Below are 21627 nucleotides of genomic sequence, written 5' to 3'. Positions count from 1 at the left end.
GCTCCTGCAGAGGTGTGAACTATTTGCTTGAAATGCAATGGAAAGGGTTGGCCATTATTACTACATCTTACACCTTGAAAGATCTCCAAAAGACTTAAAGGTACGAACATACAGCATCACTGCCTTATGTTTTAAAAAATGACAAGCAAAATCAGTGAAATGTAGTACTAATGAATCAGAATTTTTCCTTCCTAAGGCCCACATAACAAAATCACGTAACCTTTGCCAGCAAAAAAGAGCTACAAAGCTTCTTCCAAGAATGAAAATCATAAATCGTTTGGAGAATAGAGCCAGACCCTGGTGAAGGAATTAATTTTTCTGCACTTATACAATGAGCTGAGTTCTGTTGCAAAAATTGCCTAGGTGAAGCTGACCTCTGTGATGGGGCTCTCCCCTGCCACAGACACGGGACAGTAGGGTTCTGTTAAGCTGACTTGAAGATACGAGGTGCATCTCCATGGGCTGCTTTCTGCAAAATGCAGAAGCAGAAGAGGACTCAGATATGAAGCTGCAGGCAGGGAGATGCCAAGCAGAGAGGTTCAGAGCCCTCTGGGAAGAACTTATTCTGTCTCTAGTGATTCCTGGAAAGGCATCAGGCTCACCACCAGGGCACTGACCCAACATGACAGTCAGTAGCTGAAATTCATCCAGTGCAGACAACTGGCGACAACCACTGGCATCCAGACAAATGCAGACAACACAAGCTAATTTCACAGAACTGTAGGATGGTTTGAGTTGAAAGGGACCTTAAAGTTTATCTTTTTAGTTAATCTAATTTCAAGCTCCTGCCATGGGCAGGGACACCTCCCACTAGAATTAGAGCAATCATTTAGAAAATGAAAGATCCATATTTTTCTGATCATGACATTTCATATTAGAGTAAGGAATCACTCTCCTGCCCTCCCTTTAAAATAAATGTACTTTCAATAGGGGATAAGGCCATTGAGTTTCAGGAAGTTATTGCCTCCAGATGTCAGCTACCATTCTGCCAGCTGAGACTAGTAACTACATGCACACTCATAACTCTCTTGCTCTGGCAAGTAAAGCAGGGGTTTGCAAACTGTTTAACGATGCTGAAGGGTACTTGAAAGAGGAATGTGGTTTAAGTGAACCAGCATTTGTACTGAAGTAAACTGCTAGAGCGCACACAGTCACTTATCATGTTGCAGCTGAGATTCTCACATTGCATTTACCAGATTGTTTCTGATCACCAGATCAAACCTAAAGATCTGCTAAGGAAGTGTGTCCACATCATTTACAACCCTAGTTGTGTTCTTTTCAGTTAAACTTGAGACATAGTAACCAAAAAGATAAAATAATGTTGCTGGTGAGAGCCTCTATGGTTAGAAGACTTAATTGTCTAGGGATATCAGCCCAGGACTTCCCTAAAGCAGTTTAGTATTGGGAGGTGGAGGGTTTGTGTGTGTGTGTGAGGGATATCAGGTAAGGCGTGGTGTTTTAATGGAAATTAGTATGAGCAAGACCAATGCAAGAGCTATCAACAGTGATTTCTTTATTTTAAGAGGATAGGAAATACATTGACTAAAGGATAGTTTCTATTTTCCATGTCTGGCAATGAAAACCAAAGAAAATGAAAGCACAGTGAGTCTGTAACAATGAGGCTGTGCACATGACAAACCACAGAGTGGCCTTGCCATGGGAATGCTCACAACTGCTTGGTGTCCGCAAGGTTAAGATGTCATGATGAGAAGAGGAAAATTCCAAAAGAAAAGAAGTCTTGTCTTGCAGGGCATTACACCCTAGAGATTACTTCCTTTTGGAAATTGTGTCCATTCTTTTTACCATTTCTATAAACTCAGGATCACATGAGATGCAGCCCTGTGATCTCACTGCTGCTACTCCTACCACCAGCTGATGACATTTGTGTGAGAGACACAGGGACTGTGAGAACTGCCCCTCCTGCACCAGCTGCCTCTGCTGTGTCCCTGCTGCTGAGCCTCCCAATGGCAGCTCCCCACCCTCCCAGCACTTGGGGAAAAAGAGAATTATTTCCTGTTTGAAGACTCAGAACTCAAAAGTTCCCAGTCCTCTAGCATCATTGCAGCGGAGGTTACTGATATGAGAGGCTTGATCTGAACTGGGTAAGCTACTTGAAAATAGCAAGAGAAGTGCTACAGCATCCACAACGCTATGCATGAAGTTTTTTTCTAACAATTTCAGAAATCTCTTTGCTGGAAGACTTATATCACTGAGTTCAGGCCAATCTCTGTGGCTGTGTGCATGTGCACTGGTGACAGAAAGAGGCCTGGCAGGGTGGAAGGTGTTTGCTCACAGCAGCACTCTGCAAGTCTAGACCGAGACTGCACATCCTGCTGAAGAGTTTTAACTTACAGGAAGAGAAAATACATGGATCTTGTATACAAAATGCAAATTTCCAGTTCAAATTTCATCTAATGAAATAATAATTAAAGAATAATCAGGATGCAAAAATACTTTTATGTTTAAGGAAATACTATTAGCCCTCTGACTCTTTGTAGATTCAGAAGGGATTTTTTGATAGAGGTGTAAACCTTATTCTATGGATTTTGAAACCTGCACAAACTAATTCCAGGAGCATACTAAAAAAATCATTTGCCCCTCAACTGATTGGAGTTTAAAAGCTTCAAATTCTGTCAAAATGATAAATAGGTTCTATGGCAGTTGAAAAGTGAGGGTGAGTATCTGAACATGCCACATGTCAGCAGACACAGCAACATTTCACCAACTGAATTTCTTGAAACCAAGGAGAAAATTATTATGACAATTTCACAGTTCTTTACTTGTGCTGCTTTACATGTCCTCTGTATCTCAATGTACTAAATACAACATTTAATTTAAAATGTCTTCCTTTAGTAGAATTTTCAACAACATTCTGGGCATGCCCCTTTTCAATGTAAAAAGTCTGTATTAATAATTGTTACTTAGGTTAGAGTTTACTTTTTTCCTGTTCTGTTGCCTCCTTCCTGTGGTGAAGTTGAATACATAAGACATGACTATGGCTAACATTTTGATACAGAAATTTTAAAAGAAAAAGCTTTAAAATTACATAATACATTTTCTCCACTCCCCCCTTCCCCACCTTCCTCACCCACCTATAAAAGAACATACCTGTTTTTGTGATAAAAGGGAAAACATAACACTCAAGGGCAGTTAAAATTAATCAATTCAACAATAGTTACAAATCAATGTAATTTGTCCCATGCAATAAACTGCTGGAATTCAAGTGGTAGTGATCAAAATCTGTGTACTTGTCTTGTTTAACCAACTCCTTTTAGATCCATTTGAACTCAGTCGGTATATCATCAGTATTGCTGCTTCTTACATTAACTCTCCCAGCAGCCACCTGTATCTTAAATGATCAAATATTTAACCATAGGCAATTTGTGCTTGAGCAATAAAGGCAGCAGGTAGATGCTATCTCAGGAACTTGTCACTAGAACAGTCAGGCTTAGCCTTGCCTGAGAGCTCTAAGGCACACCGTGTTCTAAATATAGAGAGACGCACGCTCACTGAGACAAGTCTGCAATGGACAGCATCTCTAAACAACCTCAACCCAAGACAGACAGCAGACTGTCCTGCCTTCAGCCATTACTATAAATTCCCAGTGGGAGCAGGCAAAGGATGCTAAAGCCCCTGCACACTGGAGCTCTACTCTCTGCTCTTGAGAAAAGGATACCTACACTGGTGCAATGTTGGTAAATTACAGGAGTGTCACCCTGCAGAGGTGGGCTGGTGAAATAGTGCATTTACTAGGCATCCGTCAGCTTTAAGCAACAAGCTGCTGGGCCCTGTCAAACTGAGGGGGAGAGGAGTGCCAGTATTTTGAAAACAGACTAAGGTTTATTCTGATGAAAGATTATGGCTTAAATTAAGCTCTTCCTGCTTAAACAAGGTGTGTGCAAAGGAAAACGGGGATTGAAAAGAGATCCTATGAGGGCGTTGGCTGCAACAGAAACTAGAAAAACCAGTTTTTAAACCCTTCTAAGACTTTGAAGTAAATATTTAGCTGTAAACAATCCAATTGTTTAGTATTTATATGTTCAGGAAAGTTTATTTACTGTGTTTTATCAGGACTTTGATGTAAAATGATACTTCTCTGTGGAAAACCACTCGTATTTACATTAAACCAAAACCACCACTGAAGTAAACTTTAAAAAAAATTAAATATTGCTTTTACCATTATGCACCATTAAGCACAAATAATAACACAAAAGTATTACTGCTAACCAATCTGCAACTAGAAAAAATTTCCTTCAGTTCCAAAAAGATTACATCTTGTTTCTTGTTTAATTTTCATGAACAGTTGCTTTTATCAGAAATCTCTATCATATCCACAACAAACCCCAGCATAAGTGAGACTTCTGTGATAATTAATTTCACAATTAAAAAGTTTTGTCCTCTCAGCTTATTTATTCGATTCTGCAATGGACAGCACGTTAACACCTGCAGAAACACTGAAATAACATTACTTCCCTTATTTTAGCCACAACTGCTCAACTCTGATCTAAAGTGGTAGCGACAGTCCCCAGTACCTATGACATCTACAGAATGCTGACATCAATTTTGAATTATAGTCACCAAGCTAACCACCCAACTGTAGCCCAGTCCCTTCTACAACTGTGAATGGATTTTAATTTCTAGTGTCTTAAATATTTACTCATGTTTTTGGTGACATACTTATCCTCAAATCTCCGCACCTTTCCAACACATAGATAATACTGAATTTAGTTGGTAGGGAAATACATTTTATTTTTTTGGGACTCTGAAAATACTTGTAGCCTGTAGCAATGTCTCCCTTTCACATGGATGCCCTAATAAAAGTGATGCCACAATAAAGTTTCGTCCTGTTGGGCAATTTAGAGTGCCCTCTCCATCTTCCCTGCTGTCTATTTAAAACAACCAGCAGTAAGTATTGCTCTCTCAGACTCCTACATTTCTGTCAAATGCAGCTGAAATTGGCCAACACATCCAAACGTTATTAGGGGACACAGAGAAAAAATTTAGAAAGCATGCAAAAGGTCACTTCTCTCCCAGTAACTTTCCATTGTAAGCCTTCAAACACCAAACTTTATCCACTCTTTTACTTTCTGACATTCACCATATATTTCTGTATTCTGCTCTACACTGTCAAGCTCCATTACCAAAATCTTCAAATTGAGGGTCTACATTTGCTGCTGCCTCATCCTGACCATACTCCTGACCTGAAGTCCTTATCCACACGTTAATCATGATTCTTTAATCATAGGACTGGTCCATGGAACACAGTTTCAGGTGTAAAAATTCTGCCACCCACAGAACTACTGGGCAGAGTGTACTTGGATGCCTTTGCTGATGCAGTCTGTCCTTCCACAGCCCCAGACCCCACTGGCAAATGACAGCTGCTTAGGCCTGGAACTGCTCAGTTTGCTGCTACAATTGTCCCAGGCTTAATTAGCTAAGCTTAAAAATCAGTATTCTTTATTTTCCTCCCTAGATTCAGAGTGGACCTTCAAGGTTTACTCAATTGTCCTAATGTAGGATCATCCTTAAGCTGATTGAGCTTATATTTCTTAAGGGTCTGATTTATTTCACACTGCAACCAACAGAAAGATTGGTGAATTTCACAGAATTGGACCTGGCGAAATTTAGAATGTCTGCAGCACTGCAGCTTCCAGAAACATTATCACAACTGTTACTCATGTCATAAGCTCTTCAAATAAAACTGTCATTGAACCAAGGTACCTTGTGTAGAGAATTCTAGCAGAGCAAATATTGCTTGCCAGTGCAATACAGGTTTTGTAGATTCCCCCACCCCCTTTGAATTTCTTTGTATTGCAAAGCAGCTGCACAGTAGATTGTTGATACTGCGGTTCACCCTTTGAAGTGATATGGGCCAGCAAACAGCTCTGGCTGCGGAATTTTCTAGGTGTTAAGTCCACAGGTTGAGAAGGAAAAGAAGAACTTGTCTGCTTCTATTTCATGACAATCCCAAGCTCCAAGACAAATCAAATGAGTCACGCAGCAGCATTTCAGGTGACCTGTGAAGGGAACTGACAAACTGTAACCTGTGATCAGGGATGTTCAAGATGTCAGGATTTCATCTGAAACTAAGCTACAATAGTTTCCACTTCCAGAACACCTATTCCTTTCAAAATGGAAAATTGCCAGACACAGCTTGAAAGTTGCTGCCTTTTGCAAAAGAATGCCAACCCTGTGCTGTGGTTTAGATGAATGCATACAGAGAAATTAGAGAAACCTTCTTTGGTGCACACAGCTGTTGCATAAAGATGGTCTTCTGAGCTATTCAAGAACTAACTCAAAATTTAGGTTTTTAATGAAAATGAAAATAAAATTATTTACAGGTAGTATTCTACATTTTCTTTTGTTAGCACTATGTCAGAGCAAATTAAAAATAAACAGGGATACAGTTAATGTGACAGTAACTTGGCCATTTTTAAATACTTATTGAATACAGAGAAGAATGTTGTTTCAAAGAAAATGCATGCTCTGTAATAAGCCAAACTTTGGCATTGCAGTCCTTCAGCCAGCATTGGACTCTGCAGGCACTTTGCTGATAACATTTCAGCCTCAGGAACTGATACCCAGCCATTTTAAAACAAAGGATACCTTTTTTTTTCCTTTTTTTTTTTTCTAATGCAGAAGGTGCTGTGCCAAAATAAACTTCCTGCAGAACACCACTATGCTTTCAGCCTCCTGAAATTGAAAAATACTACTTACCATTGCTCCTAGGCTGAACTATTCCTCTATTGTACGGGAGCCTCAGGGTACAAATACAACACACAATTGTATGATTTTGCTAGAAAGTTAAACATGCTGACATGCTGATGAGATTATAAACATTTAACTAAATCTCTCCATAAATCACTAATTTTCTTTGGAGGTAATACATAACTACCTTTACACATTTGGTGTTTATTGTCCCTGTTTGTTCTTTCCTCACATGTAACATTGGGATTAGAATGTTTTAAGAAGCGATGATGTCTTTGGATGCTAAAAATATAATGCTGGGAAGGGATATTATAACGTACTTTTATCACTTTTCTCTTAATACAGCTCCATTTCTTTAGAAAAAGTTCCTTCAAGGACATCTCAGCTGTTTCTCAGTGAACATCAAATTAAATAATCCCAAAACAAGGATGAAGGGGAGGAGAATACATGTATGATATCAATCTTTATGTTAACATGTTAAAAGTTCACTTTCACACAGCAATTTTGGCTAAAAAACTTATATCATTGAGACTAGTGTTACAAGCAAGAACTAAAAACTGAACAATTGGACCAAAGTCATAGAAGAAGCAACAGATAGGAACTGGACACTGTCTTGACTTTTAATCCCTGGACAGTGGTCATGCCAATCAAGAACACACTTGAAAAGAAAGGGAACAAATCAGCTCTTGCTGTTTCTGACATCTTCCAGATGAACATTTCTACTATAGCAATTTGAAAACCTCCAGCAGGTCCAGCAAAGCACTGTAGCCACACGCCTATAAATGCATCCACGTCTCATTGGCTCATTTCAGCAAACACTTGGCTTCTCTGAAGCTGCACACAGCCATCTGCTCCTTTTTCCAGGGCCAGCCCGGCCAGATGTGCAGCTGGCATTGCTGCTGGGGCGTGCCAGAGGCGCGGGCAGGTGCAGAGCCCTGAGCAGATGCCGGGCAGGTGCGCGCGTGCCACCGCTTCCCGACAGCGCCGCGCCCTCCCTGCCCTGCCCCTGGATGTCACCTGCCCTGGGGGACACAGGGCAGCCCCTGGATGTCACCTGCCCTGGGGGACATGGGGCAGCCCCTGGATGTCACCTGCCCTGGGGACACGGGGCAGCCCCTGGGTGTCACCTGCCCTGGGGGACACGGGGCAGCCCTGGATGTCACCTGCCCTGGGGGACACGGGGCAGCCCCTGGATGTCACCTGCCCTGGGGGACACGGGGCAGCCCCTGGATGTCACCTGCCCTGGGGACACGGGGCAGCCCCTGGATGTCACCTGCCCTGGGGACACGGGGCAGCCCGCAAAGGCAGCGGGGAGCAGCCCCACCCACGCCATGCAAACACCACCTCCAACCCCCATGGGCTGCTGGCTCCTTCCAGCATACGATATGCAAGGAAGGGAGAACTATTGAACTCAGAAGTAAACGTACACTTTGACCAACACAAACTTGGCAGGAAAATGCCAATTGATACCAGAAATATTTATTTTCCCCTCTCTGTAATAAGTTATCTCTGACTTTTTCAAAGCTGTCAGTTTGCTTGATATTTTGGGAGAGCTTTATTACCCTCACTACTAACAAACATGTTTCACTTCCTGCAATATTATTTGGCATGGATTAAAAATTAACAGCAATTTTGTTATCTGAAATTCCAGAGTGTCCTTTACCTTAAGAATCCTGAAATATTCTTTAAGCTATATACAGTCTAAAAACAATTTATAACTGAAATATTGCTGCATTTCCATGTTGTTGAAACCTTGCTAATTATGAGCTACAGGACATTAAAGGGGAAAACTCACAGAAATGCACAACAAACTTAACACAATTATGCAGAAACATGCAAGACTATCTTCCACAAAGGAATAAAAATCCTCTTTTTAAGACCCTTGCTCAAAACCTTGAGCAAGATTTTCTCCCTGGGCAAACTGAATCCATGTAAATAAATGAATTTTTTTCACAAAGTAGAAGAGATGACCTACAACTCAGCTCTCTATGGCTACCTGAAAGGAGGCTGTAGTGAGGTGGGGACTGGTCACTTCTACCATGTTTCAAGTGAAAGGATGAGAGAAAAATGGCCTTAAGCTGCACTAGGAGAGATAAAGATTAGAAAACAGCAAATTTTTTTTCACTGCAAGTTTCACTGGAGTAAGTTGCTCAGGGAGGTGGTGAAGTCGCCATCTCTGGAAGTGTTCAAGAAGCATCTGAAGATGGCACTTGGGGATGTTGTTTAGGGGTAAATATGGTGGTGCTGGGCTGATGGTTGGACTAGATGATCTTGGAGGCCTCTTCCAACCTTGACAGTTCTGAGATCTAGTTATGCTGTGGTTTGCATTTGTGCCAGTTTCATATAATAGAATTGACACAGCTATGTGAATTCTGGCATTGGGGCTCACGTCAACTGCAAAAAATGTTCAGGAAAATAGACTCTAATGATACTAATAAATATACCAAATTTTGTCAAGAAGAAAATGGGGAGAGTGGGGCAGAACACCAACCTTGTCTGCAAGATTTCTTTTTAATATGCTTATGATCCAACAGTAGCAAAAAAGGTAGAGCTAGTTGTCAATAGACTAAGAAAACTTTATTCAGAACTTTAAAAGATGCTTATGAAAATAGCCACAAATTTAGCGATGGGTCTTTGAAAAGTGCTGTAAGCAGTGAGTAACTACAGCTACAGAAAAATAATTGTATTTGCACTAATGTTTGACCCATGTAAGTGCAGTGGAACTGTTCTATTTGGACTGGTTCATTTAAGATCTTGAGTATATGAGAAGACTGTTTCTAATTTTGAACAGGGATTGAACCAATACCACTTGAAATCACATCCCACACTGCTGCACTTTAGTTCCAGATTAGCCCAGAACACTGCGGAAACCTAAAGACCGCAGATGAGAAAATGGGCTGGGGAGCAACGCCAAGATCAGCAAATCACCTCAATCCCCCCCTGCTCTCCACCACCTGCCAGTTACAATCCTGACTATAATTTTTAGAACACTTTTGACAGATGCAAATTTTGAGGGAATATGAACCCTGATTCAGTAAAGCATCTGGGAATGCACTCAAATTCCATTTTAGATACTACTAATGTACATTACAGAAGCGGGTCCTTTGTATATAAGAAAGGTTTATCCCTAAGATCTTTACAATATTCTTACTTGCATTTTATGTTTTACTCAATTCAATTAGACTTCAAGCAAATATTAATTAGGAAACAGTCATACAGACACAATAAACATACACTCCCTGGGGGGAAAAAGGATTTTTTTAAATAATCATATTTTGACAAATACAGATAACTCACAAAGGCTGTTCGGGGTCTGTTTGAAAAATATCACACATAATGGTGTTGACAAACATAGCCTGGCTTGCCAGCACATCAGGAGATTGAAATTATTGAGTGTTTAGAATCTGGATATTATTTATGTCTTTTAATCTGCATGGCACAGAAGAAAAAACACAGAATAGATGTAGCAACATCCTTTAAATCTGAGGGATCCCTACCAAGACATCCATACCACTACTTATGACTCTAAAACATAGTGCTATTTTACATGGATGTGGCCAAGTATCCCTCAGGAAAATATTCAGAGAAAAGTACCTTGTGTAATATTGGTATAATACCAAGGTAAACCAAGGTAATTTTGATTCCATGACACTGCACAATGAAAAACACTCAAAAGTTCTGTGCAACTAAAATTCTTGCTAAATGTATTTCAACTAGCTATTTTAACTAGCTTTCAAGCTAGTTAACTAGTTTGCTGAGTGCTCCTTATTATTATTTCAAAAGCTAATTAAATAATACCTAATACATCTTGTGTGAAAGTTCATTTGCAATCAAGTAGCAAAGACTCTTTGAATCTTATAGTTTCATCGAAAATGACTGTGCTCATTTCACATCAGTAACAATTTTAAATAACAAAAAACTCTTAAAAAATTGAAGAAATATATTTCAGTGCTTGACTGTCTTATACCTCATACACAGAAGATGTCATTACTCTTAAGCAGATATTCTGGCAAAATGGGACATTTTAAAGCAAAGCTATCAAGGGTTTGCAAATGCCCTGCATTCCAGCAGTGATGCGTATGTCTACACATGCACCTGCTATTAACTTTGATTTCCTATTTTCTAACATACATTTTGCTTCTAAAATAATTTATTAGGACCCAAAATTCATCTACCGATTTGCAGTTTTTATTTCCTTTTTAACCAAATTTTTCCATCTCATCTTGGGTCACAGCTTTCAGAAAAGATGTGATTCACAGCTTTACACTTCCAACACAATTTTTTCATATTGTCGCATACTTAGTGAAATCTTAGAAAAATTGTAATTGTGTTTATAAGTCATTACAGTTTTTCCTGTTTGGGCAGTATTTTACACGCATTATTGTAATTGCACTTGTAAACAACCAGGGCCAGCACAATGTAAGAAACAAGTCTGGAAGCACAACTGCTGGTGCCTCTTTTTCTCTGCAATGGCCTCCAAGTTAGACTGATGGCTCCCTGGGCTTTTTGCCAACACCACACACCAGATTTAAATAGAAAGAAGGGAACTAGACAACCTGGGGTCCAAAATTTAATTCTGACCTTATGTATAAGCTCTATGGGAGGCTTGGGCAAAGTAGAATGCTAATCTACCATATAAGGGGGGCACTACAAGAAAACTAGAAAAAAATCTAACCAGAAAAATGTCTTTTTTATCATGTGCACATTTTCGTATTTTGAAACCATCGATCTTGAAAAATAATCAAATCTTCATGTATAAACATTATGTTATTCTCAGAAAGTAATATTTAATGTACAGTGTTGTTACATGTTCACAGCCCACTTTCTTTCAGCATGAGCTAAACTATATTTTTTATGGCTTTAACCCACTTTATTCAAACCATAGACTTTTCTGTTTCATAGACTTGTGGGTTTATGGATCTCATTAACAATGAAATATGGACAGCATATTAGAAAGTAGATGTGAAAGTGAAGGCTGAAATGCTCTCTTCATTCCATCAGAATGGGCTCTATTTATATCTCCTCTCATATTTCAGATTGGAAATTAAGTATTCTGCTAAAACATATTTGATAATTGACTTCTTTACAGAAAGAGATATTTTTTAAAATCAAATTAGTGTTCTTCAAAGAAATACTTACAAGAAATAAACATTTATTTCTACATTTAAATAATACTATAATGTTAAGTCCAAAATGGCAAATGAGAAAATATCTTTATAAAATTTTGCAGATGCTGACTCATTTTACCATTTTCTTTGGAAGCTCTGTGATTTAGCTGTTTCTAAGAATTGCTTTAAACTTTTCAATGGAGAACAAAAACTATGGTAAACAGATTAAACTCTATTCCTGATTTCTGACAGTAAACTCCTTTTATTAATCAACTACATGCTAGTGTCATTCATTGCACTAGGATCCTTTGTTTTTAAGCACAAATATCTAGAAAATGAAGCTGCTAAATACCTATTGAAACATTATTCACTATTAAAATAACTCAATAACTCTATTGAGCATAACTCAAGTTTGTAAAATAACTAAATAAATACAGTAATGAGTAAAATCTGTTTAAGCTATTCTGAGATGGGATCTTGAAAATTAGATGCTTGAATGGTAATTCTCAGAAAGTTAGCTTTACTGATCATTATTCTTAGAATATTTGTATAAGATATTCTGTTTATTCAGTCCCCTGCCCTTTCAAGAGAGAATTCCCAGGACATCATTAAGTTCTCTATTCTTGATACAGCTTGACACGACACAGATACACATGCAACTGAGAAACAGCAATGTTTTTCCACAGGGAAATTCAGGTCATCAAAACACAGGAAAAGAGGTTAATTTGAAGGCAACGGGGGAAAGTTGTGAAACTCTTATTTATGTATTCACAACCTCAGAAGAGAAAGAGACCAAAATCTTTCCTCACTATTCCCTTCAGAAGGATTTATTCTGGCTCAAACTATTACCAAAGGTACTACCGTGAATTTTGACAGAACGAGACAAAGAACTGATCTACAAAGTGGCCTGATACAAAAAATTTCAGCTATGTTACATGGATCTTGTGCTGGTTTCTAGCACAGCAGAAGGCATTGTGGGACAGTGCATGAAGTGCTTATATAAGCAGCAGAGTGACATAACTTTGGAAAGGAGTTGGCAACAGCATCAGAAGTCAATTCCAACAACATTCTGTCCACTTCATAAAGTGGAACATGACACAGTGTAAGACCAGCTTCACACTTCCTGCACTTCTGTGTGCACAGCTGATCTGCCATAAGCTTTGTGGGCAAATAGCAAAATCTTGTGAACAACTTTCAATCAGCACAATGCTGATAAGTAGCATACATTGATTAATGTTATGCATATGGATGCAGATTTGTATTTCCAAAGAGCCACAACACAAATGAATCAACCAAAGGCCTCTAATTCAAGCAGAATAAGCTTAGAAGCACTTTAGAAACTTGTGTAACAATCCCTGTAAATGCATCTATAAACAAGTTGTTTCAACACTTCCTGCTCAGGCTTGATTTCCCTTATGCTGCTGCTGAATGACTGCCATGCAGACTTGAAGTACTGATCCTCCCAATGCTGAGCGCTGCACTATGTGCAGTAATGTATGACAGAAATAAACCCTACACTTCTGCTGTGTTCCATATTGCCTTCATTTCACTGCGTCCTTTTTGTTACACAGTCAGCTACAAATCAAATTTGTGATGACTTTGAAGAAAGTTGTAGGAGCCTGGACTTCATCTGCTATAAGGAATCAAATAATGGAACTGGGATCACACTGGTTTTGTTATTTTGGTACTTGTGCACTAGAAACAAATGGATAGTAACAGGAGTGTAATCTTGAGATCAACAAAAAAATACTTCCAAGATTCTCCCATGGACTGCTCAAAGAAACAGGGAACTTACTGGAAATACAAGCAAGATTTACAGAATGAAGATATATTAAGGTTCTAACAATTTCTAAACCTTTTCTGCTTACTTTTATGTAAACCCACAACTCAAATAGCAATTGACATGTGGCGTCTGTGCTACACATTGCTAATACTTTGATTGCAATTTCAGGCTATGAAATCAAAAATGCTCTTGCATCATTTCATGCGCAGGAAGAACTTTTTAAATGGTTCTTCTGCAGTAACCATCTAGGAACCTTCAATCCACAGGTAGAAAGGCAGAAGATAAGAAAGGAAAAAACCAGATTTGCATGTAGTATATATAAAATATTTAAAAGAATTTCCAAATAGTTACAGAACAGTGTAATCCAAATGGTTTTCACTGCAGTGAGTCACATTAGGTAACTTTTTTCTGGTTAGGTTTATACTGTTTATATTCTCCCTCAAGCAGTAATACCAAAATTTAATACCAATACAACTCACATCCAAAACCAAAATCCTCCTCAGTAAAAAAAAAGAAGCAATGTTGTATGACAGGATTCACATTACCAATTTTTCATCAGATGGAAGTTTGGAAGCTTAGGAAGGAAGAAATCTGAGAATAATTTGCTCACTCTAGGACTGCAACCACTACAAAATGTCCCTTCAATTTTAACTTTTTGTGTGATTAGCAAATATAAGTATTCACACAAAGTATAGCACACAAAAAGCCTACACATTTACCCTGACCCTTAGCTCCTGTATCTGCAAAAAAACTAATGTAGAATTATTTATCCCCAAAACATTCATCACAATGTTTCCATGAGTATTTCATGCTACATAATTATTCCAGTGCATACCTGCAGGCCTGTCAGTTGAGCTGCTGATTTCCCTTTGAGGCAGAGAATGAGTGCCAGAAATGCATTTAAGTCCTCCAGAGAGAGGCTACTGACCTAAAACAGATGAAAAAATGACACATTATCCTAAGGTTCTGAAGAGGAACTTTCTGAAAATTGAATCCTCTTGCTCAAGCACATGAAACTTGGAACAGTGACCTCAATGATGATCACCAGGAATGCATAATCTAGGAAAACACACAGGGAACAAAATAATTTCTTTCACAGCTTGAAGCAAGTGCATACCCCAATGCCTGTGTATAGGGTATACACATGGATTTCCACACACCAAACAAAATACCCACCCTTCATTTTTCCCTTCTCCACTTCCCTTGGAATTTCTTAATAACAGGAAATTTCTCCCTCTCTGTTACATCAAGCATAGTTAAAAAAAAAATTTAAAAAAAAATTCCTTTAAAATCAAGACATAGGATAAAAATCACCACAGTGAGCCACAGATATGATGACCATCAGGAATTTTAAAAATTGCTTACACATTTATCTATTAAAAATTTCAAAATATTCTAAAATATTTCAATTACCTATTTTAACCTGAATTTCAGGATTTATCAAAACATATTTGACTTCTTTCAGGTTTTAAGGCTACTTATGGAAGCAGGGAAAACTTAAAACTAAAATGTAAAATGTTCAAGTTGGGAAAAGGAAATGACAAGTCTATATTGATGTAACAGCTCACTTTTATCCGTAAAGTGAGCACTTTTTCTGCTGTGAAAAAGTGTCTAGAGAGATTGCAGGGGCACATGATCAGCACAGAAGAAACACAGCACCTTGAGAGCAGCTAGCATCATTCCATGACACCACCAGTGGAGTTCTAATCCTTTCCTTGCTCCCATAACACACTGTGTATCACACAAGTGCACCAAGAGCACTTAGCTGTTACAGCAGCTGAGGACATGCAGAGAGCTCCAAAGTGAGATCCACAGAGCATTACAATTCCCCATCATTTGGAACTTGAGGAAAGGTTTCTCTTGCAAAATGTGGAAATGTGCATTGTGGGTGCACAGAACACTTAAGAGGCAGCCAGAACCTCTGCAGTGCCTTTCTTTTAACAGGATAAAAATCATTCAACCACTATTCAGATTTTTGTTTTTAATCAAGACCCATTGCTTGTCCCACAGTAAAGTACTTTCTCCTCTATGACACTGTTAAATCTTGCATATGGCACAAGAGCGTGAGGGGTATCAGAAACATTTTAAGCTTTCAAAATGCTCCTTGGTATTCATTAACTCCACCTGTCTGCTAAGATCTGATAATGGCCCTCCCTTACCCTGTAATTCAAGTCAGGTGTCACCTTTGTGTAGATGGCAACAAGAGAGGTTTACTAAACCCGCACATTTCATGAAGTAACAGAAAAAGTGAGTTTTATCTACAAACAATTCTTAATACCTGCACAATTTTGTCCTAAGAAAAGGAAATCAAAGGTTGCTTTCAGGACAACAGCAAGAAAATGCCCCTAACAGAGCAGATCAGCCAAAAATGCTGATGAATGTAAAAACACTTCTTCAGAGAAATATTTTATTCAGTGATCAAACTTGGTGAGTTATCACAGTTCCACTGCCAGATTTAATCCAAAATTGTTAGAGACTGAATGAGAAAATTCTCCTCTGTCTGGAGGCTTCACTGGTTGATTTGAATTCCTTTGCTGCTTTGCTGACTTTAAAGACAGACCTAATATTTTGTAATTTTTTCACTATTTTTATTTTCAATTTAGAGACTATTTGAAAGGTATCCTTGAAAAAAAACACTTTTCAAACCAACACTCTTTTTACATAGTTAAGGTTTGTTCAATGGATTTCTTTTTCTTACTTAAAAAAATGCATCTGAAGTTTTCATTAAATACTTGCACATACATTCTGAGGAAGCCAGATGGGTTGGTTAGTATGCTGGTTCCTGCAAAACCCTCATTTTTAGCTAAGATTCAATTATAAGTAATGAAATTTTAAACAATTTTATTTTCCCTCCTATGAGCTGAAGGAAGACTTCAGGCCTGCTTCAAGGCAACCTACAATTTCCTGAACTTAAATAATTTCTGAGGAAACAATTCACCTTCCTTCTCCAATAAAAATTTAAGACCAAAGTGTAAAGACAAGAGTCAGAACACAGCTAGACAAGCCTTGTTTTCTCAGCTATAAAACAAATGGAAGCAATACAGCCAGCTCAAAGCACGGCTACTGACACTCCTGCCCTCATGTTTTCCTCTCAAACATCCCAAGAGAACAAACAGACTATATCAGAGAAATAACCAAAGTTTAAAATAACTCAGCAGTGAAAACCATTTTACTCCAAATCAATTCCCCAGTCTGGTTCCCAAGGTAGATTGTATCAGTGCAACTCCAAGGGCAGAAGAGAATCAGGGAAATGGGGCAGTTCTTGAGAATCTGGCACTGCCACGAAAAACCTTCCATCAAACTGAGCCCTTTGCATGAGCTCTCTGCTGTTACTCCTGCTGAAACCAAGAGCTGTAAGTGTGATTTTGTCTCTGTTTATAACAGTGGCCATTGGATAATAAGTTCTGAAAACCATTTTCCTGACAAGCATTTTTCTTCTATTTTATTAATACCCTGTGATCAAGGTTCAGTAAATCCACATCTCTGCAGGTGTTCCATCCTGTTACTCCTCTTCTTAATCCCACTAAAGAAACCCTTCCCAAATAATTTAGTTATCATGCTATGAAAGGGTGCACAGAATAAATCAATAAATAGTGGAACATTTATGGTGGAACTATTCCACAATAAAAAGTGGAATAGTGATAAATGAAACTGCATTTTCATATTCTAATAAGAAAAACACTTCAAGTATGTTGAAAGGTAGGTACATGATATAGATCTTGTTGACCTGAAACTGCAAGGCATGAAATGATGTTTAATAAGTATTATCTTAAAAAAAAAAGTCAATTTGTACTCTGTTATACAAATATTAAAGAAAAAAAAAAGACCAACATGGATCATTTGTGTAATTCCCATATGTTCTTCCTCAATATGTCATCTAAGTTTGAGTAAACATATGAAGGGAAATGAAAGGAAAATTCAGGGAGAACTTGTTTTCATGTATCACACACCAGTACAAATCTGTTATTGAGGAAATTGATGCCTAAACAAGCAAAACAAAAGACAAAACGCAGTTCAGTTAAGTGCAAGTGAAACTGAGCTTATCAGATTAGATAAATGCATAATCTGCTCATCCTCAGAGGGGAAAATCTGCTTGTGAGATCACCCTTGGAAATGTGGCAAGTACAGACAATATATTAAATACCTGAGAGAAAAGTAAATAATGAAGCAATATTGTATTTAATCTTGTGTCCCTTTTTATTACAATTAAGGTATGCAGGTATTTTTATTAAAATTAAGGTATTGCAGGATGCCAAGTATTTGTGATTATAACAGAAGTGCTACCTAATGATCCCTTATTACTCAGAATTTAATGAGAAGGGCCATATCCTCAATTCTGGCTTGAAAATTAGTAGACTGACAAGAAGGCATGAAAAAGTAGTCAGTGAGAGCTGACTAAATATTTATATTGTCTGTTTGCACAGTCTGCATAGTCACCTGAGGGAATGCCTCCTTTTGATGACACAAAGGAAAGACAAAAGGAGCAACCTTAATTTGCAAACAAGTCCCAAAGAGCAGGGGAAATCCCTCAGTTTATATTCTCTCTGCTAGACTGCCCAAGGGGTTTTGTCATGGGCACATGAGAGTTATGATTAGCTACTAAAAACCCCAAGTATTTCTTCAACAGGATGGTGCATGCTAAGTGGAGTAATTAAAAACACTGTAATGCAGTACTATTAAATTTGATCAGCTATGCCTACAGTAAGGATTAAGAGGAATGCCCAGCACAGGCTAGCAAAAACCCTTTATTTGTCTTTTGCACTTGTCAGGGCTGACAGCCCTGACTGAGGGAAAAGCAACCATCCCTCTTACCTGCACCATAAGATAGGCCAGCAAGCAGCAGAATCCTGCAACAGGTGCTTCCAGAGCTTGGAGCTCTTCCATCTCATCTTGGAGGTGAAAGCATGCCAGAAATGTGCTGTACCGTTGCTTCTCCACGTCAGGCCCCTTGGCAAGCCACAGTGTTTTCAAACTAGGTGTTCCACCTACAAAAGAAATCCATTATTTTATTTTGGCAGCAACAAGATGAAACATGTCTACCTCATTACAAATCTGAAAGGAAATGACTGCTCTGGCAGGAAAGGAAATGAAATGCTCTTGGCACTTGCCAGGACTACAGAGTGAAAAATAAAATGTATTTGACAAAACTTGCATTTGAAAAAAAAATTAACAAAAAAATGGCCTATAATTTAAACCAAATTTATTGAATACAGGCATGTTTAAGCAGAGTGGACTGAATTCAACTCTTAAAATAACATAGACAACCTCGAGACAGCAAGAATTCAACCTATGCAAGGGCAAAATTTGCGTGCAAGTGTGTTCTTTCCCTTGGGGATGGACAGCATTAATTGAGGCTCACTTCATCGTGAAACAGTGATTCAGTAGAGACCCACCAGGTCTGTTTTTCTCCCTCTCTCTGCTGGAGTTAACATATCAGGGGTCCCCAAAGGATGCTCACACTGCCTCCCTCATGATCACCTGTTTCAATGGCCACCTCAGCCACTCGGTGATGAGCAGACCCTCCCCACCAGGCACTGTGTGGGTCTGGCTCCTCTGCAGCACGTTCCAGTTTGGGAACAAAAACCAAGGGGATCTGGTGTTTTTCACTTCCTAAGCTACTGTATGAAACTCCACTGCAAACACACACAAAAGATCTGTCATCAGTTATGAATAATGGATCTTTCCAGACTTTCTCTAGTATCATTCATGCTTGTCTCTAAATCCTTAATATTTACCCCATGCTGCCATCTCCCAGCTTGTGACACGTGTGGTCTAATGCAAAATTTGCTCCTCATTTAAATTACATTTAATCTGTTATCAAAATAAACACTAAGGCACGTGAAATAACAGAACAGTGAACTGGTTATGCCTGGGAATCTCAATAAAAGACAGAATCGTACCATAAAGTATGGCTGCTTCTGTAGTTAAATAAAACGAGGTGTGAATTTTAAATGTGCACTAATTAAGCTACATTTGGTAACACCTCTTCCTTTTTCATGTGACATGCAGCAGCTGCAGACCAGTTAGGAACACTTGGTGATAATAAATGGTTAAAGTGACAAGGTGCTGAAATCTACATAGATGATGTTTATTTAGCCAGGAAAGCCCATTAACCAAATGGTACTAATCCTTTGGAGAGGGGGAAACCAGAAGAAAAGTTAGCACTCTCTTTCTTTATCTCCCTGATGGATGTTTCCTTTACTATTTTCGAGGCTAACTCTCCTGTCAAAAGTTTTAACCATAAAAAGAACTACTATCAGAAAATCCGTAAGTTTCTAACCTTATTTCTAAGGGAAATGTATTATTGTATGTATAATGTAAGAAAAAAACCCAATTGCTCGATTGGAGGTAGAAATGCAAGAAAGAGATAAAATAAATAGTGGCAGTGAGTGGGGTAGTATAGACAGCACAGTAAGACTCACATTACTGGTTTTGAGATTGGAAATTGCTGCATTAAGAAAAAAAAAAAAAGAACAGCAGAAACTGACTTCCAGGAAGAAAATGAAATATAACATGAATGAAACAAAAAAAAGCCAACTTCTGCTACCAAGCCTAAGCAACCCTGATGTGTGAGACAAGCTGTATATGGGTAAACTTAAATTGTTTTGATGGTTTCTGCACATGAAGAGATACACCAAGAATCAGTTAAAAGAAAAGTTCTCTTTTGCATCCAGAGGCATAGCTAAAAACAGAAATCCTTCTTTCTTCAGAATAAAACCATTAACTTCATCAATATTCAAGATTATAGATCTATATTGAGAGAGCTCAACAAAAAATTTAAGACATCTCTTCCATAAACAGTTTCTTCCACTTTCAGAAACATCTACTTGTCCCTGGGAAAAAAGGGTACTGATAAATTATGAGCTATTTACTGTGGGAAAGAAAACCTGATGCTGTCTCCTTTAGGAACACACCAACAAAAGGCACTTTTTTTCTGAAGGGTTCTCTTCTTCAAGTAACAAAATTCCGTGTAATACCCAAGACTAATCTATTAAATCAAATGAAAGATAAGTAAAACAAAGAAACAAATATCCTAAAGTTTAATGACTGTTCCACCATAAATGCAGTACACAGCACATCTAAGATTCATCTCCAGCAGACCCTCAAAATGTTCTCTGCTTTACACACATCCTTACTACATTATTTACAATAATTAGAAAACATTTCTGAAATAGAAATGTACTTGGAGAGGCAGGAGTTTTCTGAACATGTCTATACATTTCCTAAATTAACCTGAAAAACAACCAAAACTGAGTAACAAAAGGAAAACACCCCAAAACATATTTCTATCTACTTCATTGAAACACCTTTACAATAAAGACTAGTAATGATAGAATTACCTGTTGAGGTTGTAGGAACCACAATTTCCCATTAATTACACAAACATATGCAAACATAATTACTCTCAACAAGCATAAAATTGTGTGAAAACCATATTCAGTTCACTATGTGAACTGCAGTCCTCAGGAACCTCAAGAAGAGGAGCTTTAAAAAGACCTCCATGGAGGTGAGAAATTACTTGCCTAAACACAAAAACTGACAACCCATCAATTAAATACAAAAAATCATGGACAAATCACTTTTTACCTTTTCCTTTATATTCACACATTTAATACCATTATCATATAGAAAGCAGCATGAGAAACAAAAGCACTTCCAGAGACTACATAAACATTTATTTAATCTGTTTGAATTTCAAGAACCGATTTATGGATATGCAATACATGCAAAAGTTGTGGAATGCATTAATTCTATTATATAATTTAACACAACACCTAAAGGTGATCCTCACACTTAAGTTGTAGCAAATTAAGTTGTAGCAACTTAAAACACATCATTACTGTGTATATAGATGTATAACAGTAAATGTTCATGTATATTTGAAGTAAAGACTATTGAAATTTTATTTTATAAAACCACTAATAGAACATTAATACTTCTTCATTTTTACATGCTCAAGTAAATACCAAGCAATAAAAATAAGTCTATAAAAATGTACTTGCTAGGAACACTCGACAGTAACTTCTC

The 21627-nt window shown here is 38.1% G+C and overlaps 1 protein-coding gene across 1 annotated transcript in view; it reads right to left on the bottom strand.

Moving 5' to 3' along the window:
- The window catches only part of FAM120B (family with sequence similarity 120 member B), a 48215-nt gene that overhangs the window by 11048 nt on the left and 15540 nt on the right, over positions 1 to 21627 (bottom strand). Inside the window, exons 5-6 of the mRNA XM_058021524.1 lie at positions 18412 to 18584; positions 14435 to 14527 (exon numbers count right to left, since the gene is read on the bottom strand). Of these exons, the coding sequence (XP_057877507.1) occupies positions 14435 to 14527; positions 18412 to 18584 (266 nt within the window). The remainder of the gene's footprint in view (positions 1 to 14434; positions 14528 to 18411; positions 18585 to 21627) is intronic.

This window comes from Melospiza georgiana, chromosome 3, assembly GCF_028018845.1.
Source record: "Melospiza georgiana isolate bMelGeo1 chromosome 3, bMelGeo1.pri, whole genome shotgun sequence".
NCBI lineage: Eukaryota > Metazoa > Chordata > Aves > Passeriformes > Passerellidae > Melospiza > Melospiza georgiana.
Note: the sequence above shows the minus strand (reverse complement) of the source record. Positions and strands in the feature narration are given on the sequence as shown.